The sequence below is a fragment of the Nuphar pumila genome, chromosome 11 (assembly GCF_984573655.1).
Source record: "Nuphar pumila chromosome 11, dmNupPumi1.hap1.1, whole genome shotgun sequence".
NCBI classification, from domain to species: Eukaryota; Viridiplantae; Streptophyta; class Magnoliopsida; order Nymphaeales; family Nymphaeaceae; genus Nuphar; species Nuphar pumila.
The window spans coordinates 22,247,950-22,274,339 of record NC_143259.1 but is presented as its reverse complement, the minus strand read 5'-3'; the positions used below and the strand labels follow the sequence as shown (position 1 = coordinate 22,274,339).

Here is a 26,390-nt window from a genome sequence, read left to right as displayed (position 1 = left end):
TCAAGCCCTTTGTAAATATGTTTGTAACTTGTCTTTCAGTGTTGACAAACTCAAGCTCAATCTCTTTTTCTTCAACTTTTTGTCTTACAAAATGTTAGTCAATCTCAATATGTTTAACATGACTGTGGTGAACTGGATTGAATGACATGTTGAGAGCACTTTAATTATCACACAGCAAGATAGAGCGAGCAATTGTTTCTCTTACTTCAGTTAGGAGATGCCTGACCCACGTGGCTTCGGCAGTAGCTGCAGCCATAGATCTAGACTCTGCCTCAGTGCTTGATCTAGCAACAGCCTTTTGTTTTCTGCTGCTCTAAGAGACTAAATTTCTTTCAATAAAGACACAATATCCCAATGTAGATCTTCGTTCATCGGGATCCCCTGCCCAGACTGCATCACAGTATACAGTAAGTTCGCGCTCATTCTTGCCCAACGACTGCGGTGAATATATCAATCTGTCCCCAATGGTCCCTTTCAGATATCTAAGTATCCTCTTAACTGCTTTCATATATCCAGTACGTGGTGCATGCATAAACTGAGACACTTGATTGACTGAATAAACAATATCAGGTCGAGTGAATGTGAGATACTGCAACATTTCTATTAGACTGCGATACCTGGTGGGATCGTGACACAGATCTCCATCATGAGCACTGAGTTTTTGGTGAAGCACACTTGGAGTTCCTAGAGGTTTGCAGTCTTTCATGCTTGCCTTGCTGAGAACATCCACGGTATACTTGTGTTGAGTGAGCGTCAAGCCATGAGCCTGGTTATCAACTTCTACACCAAGAAAATAGTGCAGGACACCAAGGTCTTTCATCTTGAACCTCTGACCTAGTAAGTTTTTTACTTCTTGGATGTGAGCTTCAGAGTTCCCTGTGATGACGATATCATCAACATAAATTAATAGTAGAGTAGTCACATTCTGACTTCTAAAAATAAATAGTGAGTGGTCCAACACGGAACGAGCAAATCCATGTTTTTGAATCTCAAGCGAGAAAGCGAAATGCTTGTTTTAGCCCATAAATAGCTCTCTTTAGCATGCACACATGTGTTTTGCAATTGTGTTCTTGATATCCAGGGGGTTGTTCCATATAGACTTTCCCTTTCAAATCCCCATGCAAGAATGCATTTTTCACATCAAGCTGACTCAACTTCCATCCATGTTCAACAGCTAGGGAAAGAATAATTTGAATTGTTCCCATTCTCACCACCGGACTGAAGGTCTCATCATAGTCTTGCCCAGCTTCTTGAGTGAACCCTTTAGACACAAGTCTTGCCTTGTATCGTTCAATGGTCCCATCTGTCTTATACTTTATTTTGTAGACCCATTTACATTCGACAACATTTTTGTCAGGTGGTATGGAAACAACTTTCCAGGTTCCACGTTCATGCAATGCCTGCATTTCATCATTCATGGCTTCTACCCATTTGGTAGAAGTGACTGCCTGATAGTACATAGTGGGCTCACCTTCCTTATTGAGTGCAGTTAAAAAAAGCTAAAAATCCAAAGAGAACTTGTTATAGCTGACCCACCTGTCAATAGGATGTCGTATGCGATTTGATTTTCTGACCTCAAGAGTATGAGAGGGAGTCGGATCGGTGACTGAAACATGATATGGATGATTTGATGCTTTCGGTCTTTGCCTAGAATAGGAAATGCCTTTGTATCTGCCTGATACGAATGATGGTGCTTCCTCGTCATTCTGCTATCCCGATGTCCCAGTGTTCTCAAACATCTCTTCTTCTCGCTGTACACAATCTGGAGAACAAGCTTCATTGGAACTAGCAAAAAGTTCTAAACTCAGCCAAAGATAGTAAACTTCAGTTGTGTTAGGGGGACATATCCATTGTATCGGTACCATGATCAAAAATTTTCTCATCAAAGACAACATTTCTTGAGATTCTGATGCGCCTGTTGGTTGGATCATAACACCTATAACCTTTGTAGTCATCTGCGTATCCCACAAACCTACACTTCTGAGCCTTGTCCTGAAACTTGCTTCTCAGGAACTGATCAATATGCACATAACAAACACATCCAAAAACACGCAGATCGTGATAACTAGGGTGAGCTCCAAAAAGACAATAATGAGACTTATTTTCCAGAACCATAGGCAGTCTATTTATCACATGAACGGCAGAATGAAAAGTTTTTGTCCATAGGTTAATGGGAAGATTACTCTCATGAAGCATACTCATGGCACTTTCAACGATATGCTTATGTTTTCGCTCAGCAGACCTATTTTATCGTGGGGTGTGTGGACAGGACACCCTTCTTCCTATTCCGTTATTTTAAAGAAAAAAAATAAAATCACGAGATGAGAACTCCCCACCTCCATCACATTGGAAAAATTGAATGGACTCAGAAAACTGATTTTTAACCAAGGAAAGAAAATTTTGAAACAAATGGAAGACTTCCGACTTATTTTTTATGAAATATATCCAAGTGTATCGAGAATAGTTATCAACAAAGATCAGGTAGTATCTGCTCCCGGATCCAGAAACAATTAGGGCAGGTCCCCATACATCGAAACAAATTATCTCAAAAGGTTTTGAAGCTCTCTTATTAATGGAATAAAAAGGCAATACATGACTTTTGCATGAAAGACAACTGGGACACTTCTGACTTCTCTCATCCCCATTGAGACTTTCTTTTGGAATGAGATTATTAGAGACAAGTTTCTCAATAAAATGACTCCCACAATGTCCTAATCAACTATGCCATAAGAATGACTTATTACATTCAGAAATACTAAAAACATTAGCAGAAGAGAATGAACACGACTCTAATGAAGACTTTGAATCCAGATGAACACGGCGGACGGAATGACATGGAGCTTCTTCAAAGACATACATATTGCCTCATCTCTTTCCTTCAGCGAATGTTTCTGTTAGATTTTGAATCTCCAGGTCCTTCCACGCGTGAGATCTGAAAAACGGAGAGAGAGAGAGAGAAAGGGAGAGAGAAGTTGGGAGAAACCGATACCCCTTCAGCAATAGGGTCGGCTGCTGTGTATTCTTTCATATTAACAAGTGATTACAAAATTTTAGGGTACTAAAATACCCCTCATTACAATAATCAATATTACATAATGCCATTAATGAAGAAGTGGATGTCACGGGTCCTGGATCTTCAGATCCATGACCCGTAACCGAGAAAACACTTCTTTTCACCCTCCCTCAAGTTGTGCATGATCTTGAATCATGAACAACTTGCCTTTTAACATCCAAAATCTGTCTTTTGTCAATCCTTTTGTAAATATATCCGCCACTTGATCTGTAGTTCGAACAAATTCAGGCTCAATCTCTTTCTCTTCTACCTTTTGTCTCACAAAATGCTGGTCTATTTCAATATGTTTGGCACGACTGTGATGGATTGGATTAAAAGACATACTAATGGCGCTCTGGTTGTCACACAGAAGAAGTGATCGAGATATCGATTCTCCGACTTCTGTCAGTAGATGTCTAACCCAAGTAGCCTCAGCAGTGGCGGCTGCCATTGACCTGTATTCAGCCTCTGTACTGGATCTGGCAACAGCCTTTTGTTTCTTACTACTCCAAGAAACCAAATTCATCCCAACAAATACACAATAGCCTGATACTGATCTGCGTTCATCTGGATCTCCCGCCCAGTCCACGTCAGAATAAATAGTGATCTCATGTGCACTTTGCCCATTTGTCTTTCGCTTATATGTGAGACCATCCCCAACCGTTCCCTTCAGGTATCGTAGTATCCGTTTAACTGCTTCCATATGCCCTTCACATGGGGCATGCATAAACTGAGAAACTTGATTCACCGAGTAGACTATATCAGGGCGAGTAAAAGTGAGGTATTGTAACATACCCACTATGCTACGGTACTGTGTGGGATTATCAAAGGGATCTCCGTCTTGAGAGCTAAGCCTTTGATGAAGAACGCTAGGAGTGCTCAAGGGCTTGCAGTCTTTCATACCCGATTTATTGAGAACATCAATGGTATACTTATGTTGAGTGAGAGTCATTTTTTCAGAGGAACTGTCGACTTCAATTCCAAGAAAGTATCGTAGTTTGCCAAGGTCCTTCATTTTGAACCTCTGATTCAAGAGATGTTTGACTTCTTCAATGTGCTCATTGGAACTGCCAGTGATGATAATATCATCCACATATATCAACAACAGAGTAATTGTGTCTGGGTTCTTAAATATAAATAAGGAATGGTCAAGAAGAGATTTCTTAAAACCATACTTTTGTATTTCAAGAGAAAAGCTGTCAAACCAAGATCGAGATGCCTGCTTCAATCCATATATCGCCCTTTTTAGTCTGCAGACATATTTTGTAGGATTACCTTCTGCGTAACCAGTGGGTTGTTCCATGTAAACTTCTTCTCTCAAATCTCCATGAAGAAAAGCATTCTTCACATCAAGTTGACTAATGGTCCATTGGTGTTCAATGGCTAAAGAAAGTATGACTCGGATTGTCCCCATCCTCGCAACTGGACTAAAGGTTTCGTCATAATCCTGTCCTTGCTCCTGTGTAAAACCTTTGGCTACAAGTCTCGCCTTGTATCGCTCTATAGTCCCATCCGGTTTATACTTTATTTTGTACACCCATTTCGAACCAACAACATTTCTGTCAGGTGGTCTTGATACGACATCCCACGTACCACATTCATGTAGAGCTTCCATCTCCTCATTCATTGCTTCAATCCATCTTCTGGAATTTGATGCTTGAGAGAACGTTGTGGGTTCATCTTCTTTATTCAAGGCTGTTAGAAAGAGTTGAAAATCTAATCTGGATTGAGTTACTCAGGGGATAGAAAGAAGGTTGTGGGGGGAACCGAGGTTCAGCCACCACCGAGGTAAAAGAAAAATAGAAAGAGGCGAAAAGAAGACTGTGGGAAGAAGAAGTCAGATCTGATTATCTTCAGATCTGGTTGATATCAGATCTGATAGAGAAGAAAGGAATGTGGGGAGACAAAAATGGGTCGTTCGTGAACCAAAAAAAATGAAAATAGGAAACGGAGGGATATGTTCTTGACTTAGAAGAAGAAATCGAGAAGGATAGATCTATCGGATGTACCTTTGAGATTGATTCCAGTTTCAACTGAAGCGTGGCTCTGATACCATGTTAGATTTTGAATCTCCAGGTCCTTCCACGCGTGAGATCTGAAAAACGGAGAGAGAGAGAGAGAGAAAGGGAGAGAGAAGTTGGGAGAAACTGATACCCCTTCAGCAATAGGGTCGGCTGCTGTGTATTCCTTCATATTAACAAGTGATTACAAAATTTTAGGGTAATAAAATACCCCTCATTACAATAATCAATATTACATAATGCCATTAATGAAGAAGTGGATGTCACGGGTCCTGGATCTTCAGATCCATGACCCGTAACCGAGAAAACACTTCTTTTCAGTTTCCCTCATGCGTAGGTCCTTGACCTGCACAGAGAAGGGAGCGAATTCAACTGAAGCATTATTATCATCAATAAGTTTAGAAACAAAGACAATATTTTTCTTGATGTCGGGAGCATGAAGAACATCAGAAAGTGTAAGAGTGGAATATGACATGGGAATGACAGTTTTTCCAACATGGGAAACAGGATGGTGGGATTCATCTCCAGTGACAATCTTACTTTTTCCAAAATAAGGAATAGGGTTAGAAAGTTTACTTGCATCGCCTGTCACATGAGTCGATGCCCTTGAGTCGACAAACCAAGTGCCTTCATCACTCTGCTTCAATTTCAACTCTGACAAGGCGGATATCAGCAAATCTTTAATTTCTCCATTGTCTCTGATATTTGTATTCTTTTGGTTTCTATCTGTGGACTCTTTCATTTATTCTCTGGATTATGCCAACAATTCGCCTTGATATGCCCCCTTTTGTTACAAAGGAAGCAAGTGTGGATGGATCTTTGTCCCTATGCATGAGCTAACATATTGGGAGTGGGAAGCAGACCACGTCCTCCGTGTCCACTTCGCCCTTGTCCTCCTCGTCCTCGTCATCTACCATAAGTCACTCTTGTGGCAAAAACTTCTTGGGAATTTATGTGAATGTGAGTTTCTTCATAGAAACCCTTCAGAGTCATTTCATACTGAATCAATTTAGCTTGTAGCTCATCAAAGGTAGGAAACTGGGAGGCACAATAGTGAAGTGACTATCATATTGTAGTCAGATCCCAATCCTCTCAGAGTTTGTTGCACCATGTCACTGTCACTTACCGCACATCCTATAACTGCAAGTTGATCTGTGATAATCTTTATCTTGTTCAAATATTCCATGATGGTCATGGAATCTTTTCTTAGCAACTGAAATTCTCTTTTGAGAAAAACCATCCTCGCTTGTGAAACCTGCGAATACGTCTGAACCAGTCGCTCCCAGAGTTGTGTTGTACAATTGTCAGGGATGGCAACAAGGACCTATTGAGACAAGGTTGAAGTGATGTATGCAACAACTGATTGATCTTTCCTTTCCCAGTTGAGAAATTCTACATTTCTGACATACACGATCGAACTTGCCCCTTTATCATCTTTCTCTTCTCTCGAGACAAATTCTGGTGGGACTGGAGTGGTTTCATCCAGGTGACCTAAGAGACCTTGGCTCCTTATAAAAGGAATAATTTGTCTCTTCCAAATCAAGAAGTTTGAGGTATTCAACTTTTCAAAAACGAGTTGGTTGAGAAAACTTGAAGAAAGATTTGATTGAGAGGAATAAGGATCCTTTGAGAATGAAAATCAACAAGAGTGTTCACGAAATGTTGAGCCCCTCCCCTTTTTTTTTAATGAACAGAAGATCGCAGACTGTCAGATTCAGAGAATAGAGAGACTGAACCTTTTTCTATACACTCCAAAAAACTGAGATTGACGTGATGAAAAATACTCACACGTTAGATGTATTTTCAGACAAGTATAGAAATGGATAATCAAGAAGTAAATTGCACAGCAAAACAATAAAGAATCATGAGAAAAGATGTAATATTCGAATATGCAAAGGTAGATTCGTGGAGGAGATTGGGCAAAAGGAAGATCAAACAAATAGTACCAACAAAGGAGATCAAGCAGATAATATTAAACAAAAACATATTTGAATTAGCAATCGTGATTGGTTTGGTGTTTGACGTGAATCGATTTCAGCGATTCACGTGAAATACTATCACCCCTTTTTTTCACGGTCTGGGTTCACGTGAACAGGATTCACGTGAATCTCAAATCCACTAGAATATAAAACCCACGTGAGGTGTGGATACACAGGAAAATTCAGAAAGAGGGGAAGAATGAGAGAGGAAGAAAGGAAATGAAGAAGAATAGAAGAGTAGAAAGGGAAGGAACGAAAAACCTCAAATTTCTGATCGTCGCACCTGTCAGAATCATCTTCGGCCTTTAGATGGATCTCTGCTCTGATACCATGTTAGAATTTTCACCTGTACCTGTATTGAGAAAGGAGAGAGAGAGAGAAACGAAGAAGAGAATGCAAGAGGGGTCTGCAACTGTCACGATTTTTGTGTTAAAGAAATCGTGACCTAACTTTATATTTATTTTTGGATGTACAGCATGGGTCTGGATCTATTATAATATCCAGACCCGAAACAAAAGTAACAAAACGTACATACAAGAGATACTTGTGGGTCAGGTTTGGATAGTTGTGGGTCGGGTTTGGACCCGAACACCTAAAACACCTTTTTCAACTTTTATATGTTAATCTTATGTTTTTTAGAATAATCTTATATATTTTAACTTTTGTTGGTTAATCTCATATATTTTCCAGTTATGTAAACGGTTTCTTAGTATATTTTTTTCTTTTATTGGTTAATCTCATATATTTTCCAGTTATGTAATCATTTTTTTAGTTACTTTTATATGTTAATCTCATATTTTTTAGAATAATCTCATATTTTTTAACTTTTGTAGGTTAATCTCATATATTTTCCAATTATTTCAGTTATGTAATAAATTTCTTAGTATATTTTAACTTTTTTGGGTTAATCTCATATATTTTCCAATTATATAATCAGTTTTTAGTTACTTTTATATGTTAATCTCATACTTTTTAGTACTTATTTGAGATTTTCTATTTCTTATTGGTTGTTATTTCATCAATAAAGCATTTCTTTATTTATTTGTATTTTTAGATATTTTTTATAAATTTTTTAAAGTTTTCAAAAAAAAATTGAGGCTTATGCCTCTGCCTCGGTTTTTGGTGGAGCGTCTCGCTACGCCTCAACACTTTTCACAACACTGCTTGGGATGCTCTCAAGACTAGAAATAGAGTCGTTTGGAGCTCCCAACAACTCTATTTGGTTATTTACCAAATAGCCCCTATGAAAAGAGAAAAAGAAAAAGAATATAAAAAATAAAGAAAAGACAAATGTGCCCCTAATAGGCACAGTCTATTACAGTTGACTGAAAAGACAAATGTGCCCCTAATGGGCACAGTCCATTACAATTGACTGAAATAACAAAAATACCCCTAATGGGTATTACCTATTACACCTTTATATATATATATATATAAAATCTCTAGAATATGAGAACTGGAAATATGAGAACTAATGTATGAACCGCGATTTTCATGGATTTCTTTTCTTTTCTCTTGAATCTAACTGTACAGATGTGATCGGCATGCTTGGTTTTATAAGAACTCGCTTTTGAATAGTCCGATTTTGATGCATAAACGAGATTTGTTGAAGGCTTTAAAATCAATAGCTCATAATCTTCATAAATATTCAAGCATTCAAAAATCGCATTTTTCATCAAAAATACACATTCCAATGGTTGATTCCAAGCAAATTCACCATGCCAAAGACATCCACATGGTTGGATTTGCAAAATAAGTGCTGGAAATGCCCATATTTCTAGTTCTTATATTTCAGTTTCTCATATTATAGTGACTTTATATATATATATATATATATATATATATATATATATGTGTGTGTGTGTGTGTAACTAGAATATGAGAACTGAATTATGAGAACTAGAAACATGGGCATTTCCAACACTTTTTTTGCAAATCCAACCATGTGGATGAGATTGGCATGGAGAATTTGCTAGGAATCAACCATTGGTTCATGTATTTTCGATGAAAAAAAGTGATTTTTGAATGCTTGAATATTGATGAAGATTATGAGCCATTGATTTTAAAACCTTAAAAAAATCATATACTTTAAGTGTATACACTATATATATATATATATATATATATATATATATATATATATATATATATATATATATAAAGTCACTAGAATATGAGAACTAGAAACATGGGCATTTCCAACACTATTTCTGCAAATCCAACCATGTGGATGAGATTGGCATGGGGAATTTGCTAGGAATCAACCATTGGTTCATGTATTTTCGATGAAAAAAAGTGATTTTTGAATGCTTGAATATTGATAAAGATTATGAGCCATTGATTTTAAAACCTTAAAAAATCATATACTTTATGTGTATACACACACATATATATAAAGTCACTAGAATATGAGAAGTGAAATATGAGAACTAGAAACATGGGCATTTCCAACACTTTTTTTGCAAATCCAACCATGTGGACGAGATTGGCAAGGGGAATTTGCTAGGAATCAACCATTGGATCATGTATTTTCGATGAAAAAATGTGATTTTTGAATGCTTGAATATTGATGAAGATTATAAGCCATTGATTTTAAAACCTTAAAAAAATCATATACTTTACGTGTACACACATATATATAGTCACTAGAACATGAGAACTGAAATATGAGAACTAGAATATCAGAACTAGAAACATGGGCATTTCCAACAGTTTTTTTGCAAATCCAACCATGTGGATGAGATTGGCATGGGGAATTTGCTAGGAAGCAACCATTGGATCATGTATTTTCGATGAAAAAATGTGATTTTGAATGCTTGAATATTGATGAAGATTATGAGCCATTGATTTTAAAACCTTAAAAAATCACGTTTATGCATAAAAATCGGATGATTCAAGAGCAGGTTTTTATAAATCCAAGCATGTAGATCACAACCGTACGGTTAGATTCAAGAGAAAATAACAAAAAATCCATGAAAATAGTGGTTTACATATTAGATCTCATATTCCAAGCATGTAGATCACATCCGTATGGTTAGATTCAAGAGAAGATAACAAAAAATCCATGAAAATAGTGGTTCACATATTAGATCTCATATTCCAGTGATTCATATATATATATATATATATGCACTTTAACAAAAATATTATGCAGCAAACAGCAACTTTCATGAAGATAAAAACATCATGCATGCACACGCACACACACACACAGATTTTATATATATATTCATCTTTGTGCATGTGTTGTGTAAAATAACCCATGAAAAAAACTCCACTCCTACCCAACCTTTCACACTGTCATGCTCTGTCATTATGCATGTGCACGTGCATTGCATATGTGCAGCATCAGCCATAAGCTGCTCAAAAATTCCAAGAATGCCAATAACAGAGTCAGCATACCCAGTTTGCTTATTTTCTCGAAGCCACTTGAACTTGCTAGGACCTTCCTTTCCTCCAAAATATTCACCAACACCTACAATGATGTTTCCTTCAACAGCATCCTCCAGAATGCGCACATCACTGACTGATGGAGGAGCTGGCAGTATTACAAGAAAATGTTAGATACCATGAAAGAGTGGCATGCATTGCAACTTCGTAGATAACAAATTGGAACTTCTGATAAGGTCAAAGAGGAGAAAGAGTACAAAGGCTTTAAAGGGAGAGAAGAATGAAAAACCAGGAAAAAAATTACTTTTTCAATAGCGCTTTTGTAAGTAATAGAATCTATATCCAAGCAATAGGTCATAAGTGAACATTTCACCTCATACACCATAAAGAGGACAACTCTAAGCATGGCCACTGAATAACATTGAAGACATCCATATCACTAGAAAACAACTAAAGAATCACGGTAATTTCAGTATTCCTGTAAAGCACCATCTGAAAATATGAGTAGAGGGGCAAACATGGAGTTAATGGTGTCAATGCATCAGATTGAGCCCTGCAGTTCTTTGGCAAACCAGACTCTGGTTTCTGTCCAACTGGATCTTGCTCAGGTCCAGTTCAAGCTTCAAATATATGTGAGTCAAATCCAACAAAATGGTAGATCAGAGATGGGTACACAGCAATCCATCATGTTTACACAAAAAAATTGCGGAAAGCACAAAGGGCTAGGCCAAGATGACATCCAGAGACAAGGCTGGAATATCCTCCAGATGTTATATCAATCCTTTTCTGCACAAAGCCTTGAATCTTGGCTTAAAACCATCAAGTCTCTGATCCACTGGCTAAACCCTGAACGCCCTGGCACAAATAGACAATGTTGCCTTCAAACTGAAGGAAACATGGCAGTCAGATTGAATATCTGTGCTTTAGAATGTTTCTTTTCTGAAGGAAACTTAATGGCTCCATACAGAATTCAGAACATTAATTTCACTCATTTTCTATATGAACTGGAAAGTTATCGTTTATTTTTCAGTTTGGCTTTATTTTCAGACCTTGAAAATTATGAATAAGCCTGATATCCTGACATATCCTAATAGGGGGAGAGAACAGGGAAATCGCAGATGACTCAATATGTCGGACAAGTCAAACTATATGTCAACTTCATCTTCCTCGCCAGGACTCCAAAAAAGGACTTTTGAAATACCAATGCTCATTGCAATATCATATTAAAGAAAATGCAGTCAAGTACTAAACTTTGATGTATAAATGTATCAATGGATTTATTGTCCTCATGATACAATCAAAAGTCCAAATTGGAAAGATATAGGCAAATGCAAACTTGCCCATTATTTTCCCTAAAAAGAAAAAAAAACTTTGGCATCGAAAAAACTTGGAATATTTGGCATTACTGTAAGTTAAAGTAGCAATGCTTCATCTAAGGAAGAACACAAATCCATGAGCTCTAGTCATATGCAACCGAATTACTGTAATATTTGCAGAAGGTTTCATTTATTTATGCATCAAAAGACCACAAAGCTTAGCAGTAAATGCCCAAAAGCCATAAGTAATTTCAAAGTCAAACATGGGAATTTAATGCATAATCTGCAGACAGCTTTGAGCTTAGAGCTAATATAATTCACCACTCCAAGGAAAGAACAACTAAATAACCAACAATGAGGACCATTCACACTTTCTTTGGGATGTTAAAGAAGAAGCAAGCTCACTGAGACATTACAGCAAGAAATGCCAGCAGTCATGCTACAAGATTTGCAAAAAGCGACTAGAGCTAAATACCAAGAGAAACCAATTCCAAAGCATACACAATGCAAGAACATATACCTGCTTTTACAAAATCAGTCATAGCATATTGAGGTTCGCCTTTAACACCTTCTTCTGTAACAGGTGTGTACATAAAGACCAAACTTGAATCAATATCATCTATTGTTAATCGGTACTCTTCATCTTCAGCGCCAACTATTGCCACAGGACTACTGTTCCATTTGCGTCTCAACCAACTGGGCAAAAGAAAAACGAACAGAGAAAGGTTATTACTGTTCATGATCAGCACAAGTCCTGCAGACCAGTTTAACAATATATATAATTTTGGATGGCAGAAAGAGACACTACCTAGCTACTCCTTTTCCAGGTGTCCCACCACACCAAGCAACCTCTGCAATGCCCTTGATCACATTTCCCTCCACAAGGTCCCCTTCAACGTATAGGTTCACAACCTTCGGGCACCCGGTTCCTTGGTAAAAGAGAACCAGCAAACTAGATGAGTCAAGAACATAGAAAAATGATGAATCAAAAGGTGGTGAAGTTTGAGTATATAAACAACTTGGAAATCAATGAAGCAAGACCAAATAAGAGAAGTGACATGGCAACTGCCCAGAGACTAAGTCTAAATGTCAATTTGTCATTATGTTGCTGACATGTGTGCAATATCAGCAGCATTAAAAGAGTAAACGAAAAGGATGAAGTGAGGGGTTGTGGGGTTTAAAGCTGCCATGTTTTTATGCATCACATAAGCAAATGTTAGGGTTGAAGCTTCTATCAATCAAGAAGGAAGAAGCACAAGCGAGAAGATAAGAAGAGGCAGTCAAAGAAAAACTTCATTAAGCAAAAACAATAGAGAGAGATACAACATATAGTTTGACCCCCATTCTAACTCCCTGCTCAAGAATGGACAATAATGACTCTTTGACCTTTTGACTTTACAACAACATTACAAGTGAGAGGACGATATTGCCCTCATAAATAATGGCAATCTAAGTGGGGGTATGACCGAATACACATGATACACGATACTACATTTCTTAACACTCTCCCTCCAACTTGAGATGACGCAAGAGGAATCATCCCCAAATTTGAAAATGAATGACTCAAAATGCAAGGGAGCAAGACTCTTAGTGAACTCATCCACAATTTGATCTTTAGGGGTTGTTTGATGGCGCGTCCGGACGTGAATTGGGATGCCACAGCCACAAATCATGCCCTTACAAACAAACAGCGGACAAGGTGGACGTGTGAAACCCACGTCCGCCGCATCCGTGAAATGGTGATTCACCGTTCCACCCCACCCCCCACCCTTGTTATGTTGAGAACAAGACGCAGGGAACGGTGAATAACCAAAAAAAAATGAGCGGGCATCGGGGTTACCCTGACACCCTCTCGTCCCCTCTCCTCTGTGTGCATCTCCCCTTCCCGTCCAAGACCCCCTCTCTGTCTATCTCTCTATGCCATGCAGCGGCCCAACAACAAGAGTTTGCTCTCTCACTTTCTTCCCCTTCGTTCCTCTCTCACTCTCTCTCTTCTTTTCTTCTCTTTTCTTCCCCTTCCCCTTCTTCTTCTTCCCTCTCTGATTAGGGCTTTGATTAGGGCTCTGAATCAAATATTTTCTTTGATTAGGGTTTGAATCAAGTTTCCTTAATTAGGGATTCTCATAGTTAATTTGATTATGGCTTTTCTTGTATTTGATTAGGGTTGTTTTCCTTTAAATTTTTTTTATTAGGGTTTGAATTTATGCCTTATTTTTCTTGTAATTTAGGGTTTTTTGGTTTATTTATGGATTTTTATAGTTAATTTGATTAAGGCTTTTCTTGAATTTGATTAGGGTTGTTTTTCTTTGATTTTCTTTTATAAGGGTTTGAATTAGGGTTTTTTATAATTTTTATTAGGGTTTATTTATGGTTTCTTTGATTTTATAGCTTATTTATTGTTTATTTTTCTTATAGTTTAGGGTTTTTTGGTTTATTTATGATTTATTTTCTTGCATTTTAGGGTTTTATAATTTATCTATGGTTTTTGCATTTGTATATAAAAAATTATGAATTCTTATTTTTTTCTCAAATTACCCAAAATTTAAACATCTTTTTCCGTACTTGGATCCAGTTTGAGATCCATATTTGAGGCTGAAACCCATAATTTTTTGATAAACTTTCATAATTAGTTCCAATATGATGCCGAATAAAGCATTTGTATATCAAAAAAATATCAATTCTTATTTTTTCTCAAATTACCCAAATTTTAAACATTTTTTACTTTTTAGATCCAATTCGAGATATATATATCTGAGGCTCTACTGGTGTATGTTGATGATATGATCATCACAAGTAATAAGAAAAGAGTTGAAAAAATTAAATTTATGCCTAAGAAAATTTTTGATATGACTGACCTTGGTTTCTTTAGATATTTCTTAGGTATTGAAGTAGCATATTCGCCAAGATAATACATCTTGTCTCAGACAAAGTTTGCAGCTATGAAAAGCATGTTGACACTCCAGAAGTGATCAATGCCAAAATGAAAACTGAAGATGAGGTCTTGTTGGATGATCCAACACCGTATAGATAGCTTGTTGAATCACTAACATGTTTATCTATTACTAGACCGGATGTTGTGCATGCAGTTTATACCGCAAGCTAATTTCAACATGCGCCAACTTCAGTCCACATGAGTGTTGTGTTGATAATAGTATGATACATTAAAAATATTATATCTAAAAGAATTTTTTTATCTTCTTCCTCGTCATTAAATCTAATTGCATATATGACTCTGATTGGAGAGGAGATCCCAATAACCGACTCAACTATTGGTCTTTTTGTGTTCTTAGGTGATTCTCTTATATCGTGAAGATGTAAAAAACAACAGAAAGTATCGTTGTCCTCCACGAAAGTTTAATATAGGGTGATGGCTACAACAACAACCGAGGTCATGTGGTTGAGGTCTTTGCTTAAATATATGAAAGTTGATGTCACGAAATCATCAAAACTATGTTGCGATAACAAAAGTGTCATGTATATTGCAAGCAATCATATATTTCATGATCGAACAAAGCACATTGAGATGGATTGCCACTACGTTCGGGAAGAACACTTGAAGGAGACTATCAATTTGCCATATACACCATCTGAATTTCAGATCGGGGACTTCTTTACTAAAGCACTTCCCTTACTGCGATTTTTTTCTCCGTAATAAACTTTCGGTGATCTCACCGCAAGTTTGAGGAAGAGTATTAAAATGTAACTATATATATCGTAATAGGGACAGTTTAGTAGAGAATGTTTTGTAATTTTGTTTCTTTTTATTTTTTATTTTTTCTGTTTTTTTGTTTTGTGACTGTTACAGTCAATATGACTGTTGGAGCAGTCCAACTGCTAGTTGGACTGCCTCCCTTTTGCTCTCTCTTGGCTCTATAAATAGAGGCATCCCTCTTGTTGTAATGTATGTTTTTTACAAGCATACAACAAACAACAACAACAACAACTACGCCTTCATCCAAAAACAATTGGGGTCGCCGATATGAACCAAAAAAGAAAATCATTCTGGGTCTTCCACATGAATCCTTCTCCTCCAATCATTTTTATCCAATGCCATGTCCTCGGTGAGGTTCAAAGCATTCATATCCTTTCCTATGATCTCCATCCAAGTCTTATTAGGCCTACCCTGACCTCTTTTAACTAATATATTTTTTCATTTCTCCATCCTTCTAATTGGAGCATCATTAGGCCTTCGCCGAATATGTCCAAACCACCGTAAACGATTCTCTCTCATCTTATTTTCAATTGATGTAATGCCTACCTTCTTACGTATCTCCTCGTTTCGAATCTTATCTTTTATTGTATTTCCACACATCCATCTAAGCATACGCATCTCAGCTACACTCATTTTTTGAATATGATGTCTCTTGGAAGCCCAACATTCCGTACCATATAGTAAAGCGAGCCTAATTGTCGTCCTATAAAACTTTCCCTTCAACCGCAATGGCATTTTACGATCGCACAACACTCCAGTTGCACTTTTTCATTTCATCCACCCAACCTTTATCCTATGATTTACATCTTCATCAATTTCTCCATACTTTTGAATGATGGATCCCAAATATTTGAAACAGTCATCCACCGGTATTACTTGCTCACCAAGCTTCACTACACTCCCATCACTACTTCGTTGCTTACTAAACCAACATTTCATATATTTTGTACTCAACTTCGTTGCTTTTTACAAGCATACTTGTGATATTATAAAGACTATTTTTTATGTGATTTGTGTTTGGTGATTGTCTCCAAAGCTATGTCAGAGGGATTCGGCTAGCAGGGTGCCGCACCCGCGTCGACGCGACTCAATGCGGATGTGGGTGCGGGTGCGGCACCGGGTGCGGTCAACCCGACCCAGGTGCAGTCAACGCACCCACAGTCGTTTTGGTCCAATTCTCGAACTTAAAAAAATTTTGCCAAGAAAAATTTGTTTGCCCTATATGTCACAAGGATTCTCCAACTAGGTGCCGCACCTGATGCGGTCAACCTGACCCTGGGTGCAGTCAACGCACACAGGGTCATTTATGTCCAACTTTTGGACTTTATATATATATAATTTTTTATATTTTTGCCGCACCCCAGCACCCAGGTTTTTTGAAAGTGCTGCATCCCCACACCCGCACCCATGTGACATAGCTCCAAAGTGAGATTGTATTTGGTGATTTCTACATAATGAGATTCTATTTGACCCATTAGTGGTCCTTGTGTATTTGTGCTCTCTTGTAGCCCTTAGTGGCATTCTATTGCTTTTGTTACTACTTCATTTCACGTTAAAATCAGAAAATAGTAGACAAATACTACAAAATTCAATATTGCTCCAATGAATGTGATTCTTGATTCATATGATTTCTAAAATCATGTTCTATCAAACCCCAGTATCAATTAAACCAAACTTAGATGGCCACCTGGCAATGCACACATCAGCAACCAGCAGTACGAGACCCAATAACGAGCACAGCAAGACAGAGAACGAAGCTTCACATGCCTTCTAATCATGTCCAGCAACCTCTTATCTCGTGTAGATATGGCTCCAATACCATATCAATCAAGAAGGAAGAAGCACAAGAGAGAAGATGAGAAGAGGCCCTCAAAGAGAAATATCATTAAGCAAAAACAATAGGGAGGGATACAACATATAGGTTGTTGAACCCCCTTCTAACTCCCCACTCAAGAATGGACAATAATGACTCTGAGACTTTTTGACTTTACAACAGCATTACAAGTGAGGACGATACTGCCCTCGTAAATAATGACAATCTACATAAAGTGGGGGCATGACCGAATACATATGATACACCATATTACATTTCTCAACAGCTGCCATGTCTTTTACACATCACAGAAGCAAATTGTGGGACCTTTTTTCTTTACCACTGTACAGCCGTGACATCATTTTTTACAAATCAAAAATAATCAGTGCATCACAAAAAGCAAGGGCTACAGAAAGATGAGTGAACAAACTACAAGCAGTGCTCTGACGATGCATTCAGCTTTGTCAAACATCTCACACATGCATTAAATATTGACAAAGAACCAGTACATGCACAGAAACAGTTCAAACATAGTACTGTAAAAAGCTGGTTTTGTCAAAGGCATCTATCATCCGAACAAGTAAACAGATCAATAATCATGATCAATTAGAACCAGACAGCTGGAGACATGCAATTTTCAAGTTTAATATTTTTACACAACAAATGTTGCAGTTTTTTAATCTTGACAGGAATATTGACCAGTAACATGAAATAGTGTGGGCGCTTTGTCGGCCTTGAGCGAATACACAATACAAAGAATGTAGTAGCCAATTATGCCTGTTACCTCAACAAAGGAAAACCCCATGCAAAAGTTGCACATTCAGTTGATCAAAAAAACTTTTAAATTAATCATAAACCAATGCCAAAGCATCATGAATAATTAGATAAAAGGAAAGAAAAAGGGCCTAATTTACCCATAATGCCAGAATAAAATACAATATGAAGATTTACACAGGCTCACATTCACACAAGTTCGCCAATTATCAGTTTATCAAAATCCAAGGAGCAAAGAAAACGTACCAGGAGAAACAGGAGAACTGATGGCAAATATTGGAGGATACTCAGTCTCTCTCAGTATGGGAGAGCACTCAACCTTCAGAAATCTATCTACCTCTTCATGCTTCGGCCAGTAAATCTGAGACATAATCATACAATTATACCGACCTTTTTTAGGTGTATAAATTAAGTTATACTTTTATTACTACAAACAAAAATTAATAATAGCACAAAATATGGTTATTTGTCCATGCTGTACATGTTACATAGCTACATGCTTATCATGCCCACATGCATATGGCTCCAATAGTATATTCAAAAAGGCTTTGCATGAGTGAATCAGTGTACCTCCTTGATTGCACCCTCAATTGGAACAAAATTTGTTGGTGTTTTCTCTCCAATAAACCATTGGTACTTCAATAGTACCTCAGAATCAGTATTCAGCACGCGGTCTTTGGCAAAAACAAAATGACACTGACAGGCATCCTCTTCAAAAGGTTTGTCAATAGAGGCTTCTTTCAGTACATATCCTGGAGGCATCTGATCCTTCCATTGCTCAAAAAGAAACCTGAAAGTTGAATCTGTTCCAGAGTTTGAGCGATCATAATCAGACTTCTACATGGAAAGGAACTCTATGAACTGTAGTCCTCCCATATCCACGTCATAAGGAATCAGACAATAGATATTTTAGGGATAACAAACAACTCAAGAGAAAAATACTGTAATGAACAGATTTAAAAGTGCATAATTTCCTATCTTCAGTTAAAGCTAGGTTATGAATGATTTACATTCTTTTCACCTCCTCTGTTTCTTTTTTTCTTTTCTTTTTCCTTCAACATATGTGTATAATGCTTTTAGATGAACTTACTCCAACTTTGGTGCATATTAAGGCTCATACTCATTTTCTTAAAGGAAAAGGATGAAAATAGTATGCTAATGGTTGATTTATGAACCATAAAACCATGGACCACTGGACCAGCATTGGACAGAGCGGGTCAGGGACTTGCCTGCAGCGAGTTCAGGGCGACAAAATTCCCAGCCATCTCTGATGCACAAAGCAGTGTGAGCAGGATAATGCTTTGCAAGTTCCAGCTCATCAGGAGACAGATCTACATGGATACCATGCATTACATTAAATTTTAAAAAATAATAAAAAAGGAATGTGCTTTCCCTGTAGATTACGAATGATAAATATCATAATTGAACTACTATAGCATAAGCTAGAATTTTCTTATACATGTTTAATATGTGCTCATCATATTTTGGGAAAGTATGAGGTTTATTGGAAGTTTAGAAGTATTTTCCTCCAAGCCCAATTCCCTTGGGGCTCATTTGTTTTGTACAGTTTTCATGGGAAATTGATGAGCTGGCATCCCTTTCCCACAATGACTGAAACAAACATCCAAGAAACATGGTGGGAAAGTGCCATATTGGCACAAGCAGGCCCAATTTTTCCCACCACCATCCTTTTTTCATGTGTAAATCCCTTCATACCTCTCCCGCAGTGAAAGAACTTTCATGGGAAGCTGAGCTGGCAGGATTTTTTAGAAATATGTGCCCTCTCCCATGAATGGCTCTTCCCTTCCATGGGAACGAAACAAGCAGGCCCTCAGTTTCCTCAACTAGAGCAGACAAGTGACGGCAGTCTTATAGGCAACATTGTTCTGTTATATAGATGGAGCAAGAGTGGCGCCATGCCATACAGCTCTGTCCCAACAAGCAGTACAAGGGATCAACTAGTGCAAAATATCTCAATTCAGCCAAAGCTGCAAAGCCAAACACAGGTTAAGACAACTGCCAATACCTTGGTCATTGAACCTTTTCAGAGTAGGGCCAACCAGTAGGATGGAAGCTGCTTCCAAGTGTGCAATTTCCAGGATAGGATTTTCCTCAACGCGCAAGTGCTGCAGCAAGAGCATCACCGTTAAGAAGCCCATCAAGATGTATTAGAAAACATGTCAGCAGCCACAAGATAAGAAAAGGCAACTGCACAGGAAAATGGCATGCCCATATACACTCTATTATCATGTGAAGGTAAGGAGCCTTTGCACACATACATTAATGGATCAATAAAAGAAATTTCATCAAATTTCAGTACATAGAAAATAAAATAGTTCCACAAAAATAGTCAAGACATAACATAATAACAGGTTGCAGAGAGAGGGTAAGCAGATGCAGGATTATAAGAAGAATGACAGCTAAAGAGTTTCATATGCATGGTACAAAGGCTAACCTCCAGAAGTGGCAAATGTGGAAAACCCTTTAAAGTCACTATCTTGTTTTTGCTGGCAGCCAACACCTGTGGTATAACAAAATCATGAAAACATTTTAAGTTTTCATAATAGTAGTAACCATCAAGGTTGTAAGTATTGTATTGTTACCCATATCAGTCCAGTGAAAATTAGCTTGTATCGTATCATAAATGTATCATAAATGTTTAATAAAAAATTCCAAAAAAAAATCAAGAAAAATCAGAAAAAAATAGCAAAAATTCTAAAAAAATCATAACACATGAAACAATGATGAATTGCACAAAATACAACCATAAAATGACATATGAAGCATTTATGTCTCTATGAGCTACATCATAAGACTTGTAATTAAGAACATGCCACAAAACTCATACTTTCGTATTACAAAAACAAAATATTATATAAAACCTCAATAATCATAATCTTCAGCATCATCTCCTTCTTCTTCTTCTTCTTCTTCTTCTTCTTCTTCTTCTCTTGCTAAAATTAATAACAAATCATGCAACTGATAACTGACAATGTAAATAAAAGACAACTACATAATTTAAATTTTACACACAATTAAAGTCTTAACTAACAATATTAAATTCGCATCCAAGTCATACTAAAATGTTATAAGTCATAACTAAACTACTAAGAGTTCATGATAGCTAAAAACATTACATCTAACCAACATCTTACATGGCAATCTTCATCTCTAAAGTTCTAAACTATAAAGATCCTAAAACTAAATTATCTTTTAGAGCCTATTTGCCAAACATTAGGATAGTAATTCCTCAGTGTTGCATCCAACTGTCGTGTGATGATCTCTTTATCTTCAGCCATTTTTTTAGCAAGTGGGTTATCATCATCATCTTCAGAATCTGGAACAATGGTTGGAAGTCCTTTGTATTTTTGCAAAATTCTTCTTCTTTGAATTTCTTCTAGTTCAGCAATAACATCATCACAAAAAGTAGCTAGAATAAATGGATAATCACATGAACATACATTTTGACGAAGACCTGCAATATGTTGCTTAAATCTATGCAGTTCACCTTTAATAATAGCACCACAAAACAGACATCTCAATGATGACCTTGGTCGTGGTACATCATTCATGTTTCTACAGTATTGTCATGCATGATCATCTCTAATAAAATGAACGTGAAGATGACATCGAAAGATCAAAAATAAAGCATAACCAATTAACCACCAAAAAAAATAGTCACACAAATATTCAACAAGTTTACACACACACACACACGTAACAAACTTAAGTCCTAGCATTACGAATGTCGACAACCGCAACATTCATCTGCTAGACAAAATGCACCCCTACTTGAGAAAATCGCAAAAGCTCTCTCCCTTGCACACGGATCGGCCCCCAAATCGCTCTCACAGCTCCTAGAGTGTGTGGGTTCCCCTCTAATGGCCTCTACACAAATGAGGGAGTCAGCCCTCAAGAGGTATTTAAAACCCAAAAAGTAAAAAAGTAACTTTTGATTTTTTTAAAGTGGGCCGAAGGTGTATCGTACAATACACCCAATAAGGATATGATACACACTCATATCACAATATGAATGTGTATCATATCGGTTTCTCCCAAAGTTCCAATATTTACAACACCGGTAACCATTACTAACATGCAGCAACTTCACTAAATCAGGTCAGTAGAAACATGTCTCTATTGAAAATCCAGGAATACCACTAGTTGAAATGAATACTAACCTGCAACCGAGGCTGAGCAGACATTGCAAGCGATTTTAGCTTATTTTGAGCAACTGATAAAAACTGGAATTGATCATAGAAAATTTTATTGTTTTAGAGAATTTATATCAATTTAATGACCAAAAGATGCAGTGTCGGTATATCAACTAAGTCCCACCATTAATAGAGCATGACATACAGCAAGCATACCTCCAAATTAGGAAGTTGTGGAAGGCTGGCAAGTGATGTGATCTGATTCCCAGCCAGATACATTTGCTGCACAAATAAATATTAAAGACTATGCTTTCAAGATGACAATGGAAGGAAGAAAGGGCAAAATCCCAAAAAAAAAAGTCCTGCTCCTATCAGATCAGGTGCAGATTATTGCAGTATAAGGAATATTATTTTATAAATCTTAATGTGTAAATGCAGGTATAATTTTCATAGGCATCAAGCAAACAAATTAGGCAAAAATATTACCTGCAGAAATTTGCAATTTTCAAGTGGCTCGAACCCAAGACCTTTGAACTCATTAAAACTTAAATCAAGAACCTACAGGACCAAAATCCCAGTAACATACATCAAAATCAACTCAACAAACTTCTAAGTAGTTCCAGGATTCAGAAAACAGGATTTCAAATTGCTATCAAGCATGCATTATGGCATTTGGTTGTGCTGTTCAAAACAAGGAACAGCACTGGGATATCATGTGTATAAAAATATATACCTTCACCCGCTTTAAAATCTCAATACCCTCGAGAGATGATAAAAGGTTGTCCCTGAGATAAACAAACTGTAATAAAAAGTATTAAAGAGAAGCTGGAGAAAACCATGGAAGAAGACAACAATGAGAGTAAATTCGGGAGAACCATAAAGATGCATTATCAATCCAGTCAGGATGACAAATCCCATCACCAAGTAGTAGCTCAGCTATATATCAAGGTGCAGAAGCGGCTGCCCCAAGTAAACATGCATCTTGTGAACTGAGACACCATATAATACTCTAAATTAATCTGTCTACATGTGGCCAAAAGACCTACCACAGAAGCAAATCACTCAAACCTTATCCTCTATTGGGAGGAGGAAGGTGATCTTTTTTTTTCCTTTCTTTTGGGCAGTTGTTATGGAAGTTATTTTTTTAAGCTGGATACAACTAAGAAAAGAAAAGAACCAACATTAACATTTATTTCACATAAGTTCCAACTTGGGAAGGGCAAACAAAAGCCTTTTTTCCTTTGAGAAATGTGAATCCACCTGCATTGTTAATATCACTTAAGATACCTTCCAGCTTCATGGAGAAGATGCATCAAACATGGCAGAATTAGAGGATGACAACGGGTAAATCCTTGCTAACTATCATCATGAAGCAGTGCCATGTCTACTCTCAAAATGGAAAGGAAAGCCTATTGCAAAAGCTCAAATGACATATCAGCAAAAGGGATTACCTCTAGATTTGGCGATAAGTTCAAACCACCTGCTTCAAGACTGCGGACTCTGTGACCTCGAAGATCAAGCCTCTGTTAAAAATGAGAACAAATAGATACAATTCATAATCAACAAGAGGAAATCAAATTGTAGCCTTCTAGGTGTATTTCGACAATGAACAATACACAGAAAACAATTGTCCGCAAGTAATTTGCTGCCCATTCAAATGGGTCATCAGAAAACCAAAAAACATGACTGCAACCAACATGATTAAATTATACATGCAGAAAAGATATCAGATTACAACTAATCGTATCCGAGCGGTTATCCAACTTGAATAATTATTGTAAATAATTGAATCCTAACGAATCTCAGATAACTGTGTTTCCTTCCCTAGTGTTCTCATAGTCTCAACTACAGTATATTGGTTCGTCGCGCTAAGGACTTGGAACGAACACAGAAAAAGCAGGCACACCTACCTAAAAAGGGCAGACCAGGGACGTGAATGAGCCAAAGAAAATTCATGAAAGTTGAATAACAAGCCATACCACGTCGTCTCCTACTCTGGTCTCCACCTGCGGCAGCACAATGAAGCGAGAGTCCCTACTTTCCGGGGTCGGAACCTTCCTCCTTGCAAGCGTAGCAGAACTGCCCTTATCTGCTGAAGACGCGGATGACCGAAGTTTCGTCCCACTGTTTACAGATGGCGAGCTCGCAGATAACGGCGAAGATGGCATCTTTCTGAAGCTTGCACTCCCTCCGTTCGATGACGAGGATACGACTGACCCGCTACTTGGCCTGATCACCGTCGATGGCGTCGGAGTAAGTTTCTTCACAGACGACGATTTGATGCTCCCTCGTGGAGACGAAGCTGGGGCTTTGGGAGCCACCTTCCGGACAGCATTCTGCCTCTCTCCCCTCGGTGATGGCACGGACGGCTTCTTCTTCTCTGACAGACTAACTGGAGATGGTAATGAAGCTCGCCGAGAGTCAGAAAGAGAACGATGGACACTGTCGGAGGAAGCCGACGGAGAGTCACTCTTGGCAGAAGCACTTCCTGATCGCCTCTGGATATCTCCTATGCTGTTTCTCCTCTCCAAGCCCCTTCCCAACGCCGAGCCCGATCTGGAAACGGCCGCGCTCGGACGGAAGCGGCTGGAGCTCGACTCGGAGACCGAGCTACCTTCTGGCGCCTTCCTGGATGAAGCAGAAACCTTAGCGGCGGAAGCAACGGTAGGTTTTGTGACCCTGGAGCCTTTTTTGACGCTGTCCCCGGAAACTTCCGGAGGCTGTTTCGCATTAAGCCCATTCTTCACCGGATCTTCCCCGGAATTCACCGGTAGAACCTCCATTTTCAAAAAGCAGCCTCCTTTCGCGTGCCAAAAGCCCCTAATTCACATGCATTTTCAGGATCTCAAAGGATCTCCCAAATCTTCGTTCAAGCAAGTCAAAAACCCTCTGTTTCAACCTAAAACCTACACACAAACCCGAGAGACCACGAGAAAACCCCGAGAGTAACCGGGAAACCCAGCATTTCTCGGGAAAACCGCGATTTCCTCACTGTTTGCTCACCCGACACCCTAGACCTCGACCCATGCAGAAGAAAAACCCCACAAATCCAGATTCTGCAACAACACGCTCTGGAATCAGCAAAAAAAAGGGTGGAATTTCCGGGTCAGCAGAGAAAAGGAGGCGAGGAAAACGCAGATAAGCGAAGAATATTAAAAAGTTCTGAAAATAAAATAACAATTCGAAAAAAAAGAGAGAAGGAGAGGGAGAGGGAGACAATATGAGCTCTCTTCCTCAGCCAGAAAGTAGAGAAGAAAAGCCCTTTTCTTTTCTTTTCTTTTCTTTTCTTTTCTTTTCTTTTCTTTTCTTTTTCTTTTTCGATTTACCGACAATGCTACTCGAGGGACTGTGCTTTTGCGAAAGGGGCGACGTCAGGTGGGCGGGCTCTTATGGCCTTCGGAGATACGATTCGCCACCAACCGATCGATTCGGTAGAGGATGGGATCGGAAGGGCGTAGAGAGAACAAAGGGACGTTTGCGTGTGTTGGGTATCCCTCGTCCGATCTTGTCTCCTCAGTGTCTGCGTCACTCGACACTTCCGACTGCGACCGAGGAAAGTATTGATATTACAAACACAGTCTTTTCTTTCTTTCAGTAAACTTGTCCTTAAAAGTTAAAAGCCCGTTTGGTCGATACTTTTGCAAATAACATTCACCCGTATGTGTATCTGACCGTCCGCCCCAACAGGATTGGTAAATCCATCTAATTAAGGTGCACCAAACTCCACCGAGATAAATAGCGCTGGTTCAACTTGAAATTTTGGGTCTGAATACGAGCAATAGGTAGGGGTGGCAAAACCTGACGCGACCCGACCCACCAACCCGCCTCTTAGGCGGGTTCTGGTTTGGAAAAAATGAACCCGTTTAATAAACGGGTCGACCCGCCTAATCCGTTTATTAAACGGGTCGGGTTCGTGTTAGGGGTATGCCAACCCGCCAGACCCGTTTAATAAACGGGGTTAGGCGGGTGGGTCGACCCGCCAACCCGACCCGTCGACCCGCCAACTCGTCTGCCAACCCGCCAACCTGACCCGTCAACCCGACCCGCTAACCTGCCTACCTGCCAACCCGATCCGTCAACCCGCCAACCCGACCCGCCAACCTGAAAACCCGTTTACCCGGCCCAACCCATTTATTAAATGGGTTGGCGGGTCGTGTCGGGTTACCCGTTTATTAAACG

At 38.4% G+C, this 26,390-nt stretch overlaps 1 protein-coding gene across 1 annotated transcript in view; it reads right to left on the bottom strand.

Annotated features, from left to right (window-relative positions):
* AIR9 (Outer arm dynein light chain 1 protein) overlaps positions 1-25,473 on the bottom strand; it is a 64,163-nt gene extending 38,690 nt beyond the window's left edge. The window contains exons 1-14 of the mRNA XM_089981282.1: positions 24,191-25,473; positions 23,663-23,734; positions 22,945-23,010; positions 22,698-22,769; positions 22,428-22,493; positions 22,239-22,301; positions 20,513-20,578; positions 20,084-20,183; positions 19,287-19,388; positions 18,628-18,860; positions 18,304-18,418; positions 12,567-12,687; positions 12,279-12,454; positions 10,455-10,590 (exon numbers count right to left, since the gene is read on the bottom strand). Of these exons, the coding sequence (XP_089837408.1) occupies positions 10,455-10,590; positions 12,279-12,454; positions 12,567-12,687; positions 18,304-18,418; positions 18,628-18,860; positions 19,287-19,388; positions 20,084-20,183; positions 20,513-20,578; positions 22,239-22,301; positions 22,428-22,493; positions 22,698-22,769; positions 22,945-23,010; positions 23,663-23,734; positions 24,191-24,994 (2,192 nt within the window). The 5' untranslated portion in view covers positions 24,995-25,473. The remainder of the gene's footprint in view (positions 1-10,454; positions 10,591-12,278; positions 12,455-12,566; positions 12,688-18,303; positions 18,419-18,627; positions 18,861-19,286; positions 19,389-20,083; positions 20,184-20,512; positions 20,579-22,238; positions 22,302-22,427; positions 22,494-22,697; positions 22,770-22,944; positions 23,011-23,662; positions 23,735-24,190) is intronic.
* Positions 25,474-26,390: the final 917 nt, after the last annotated feature.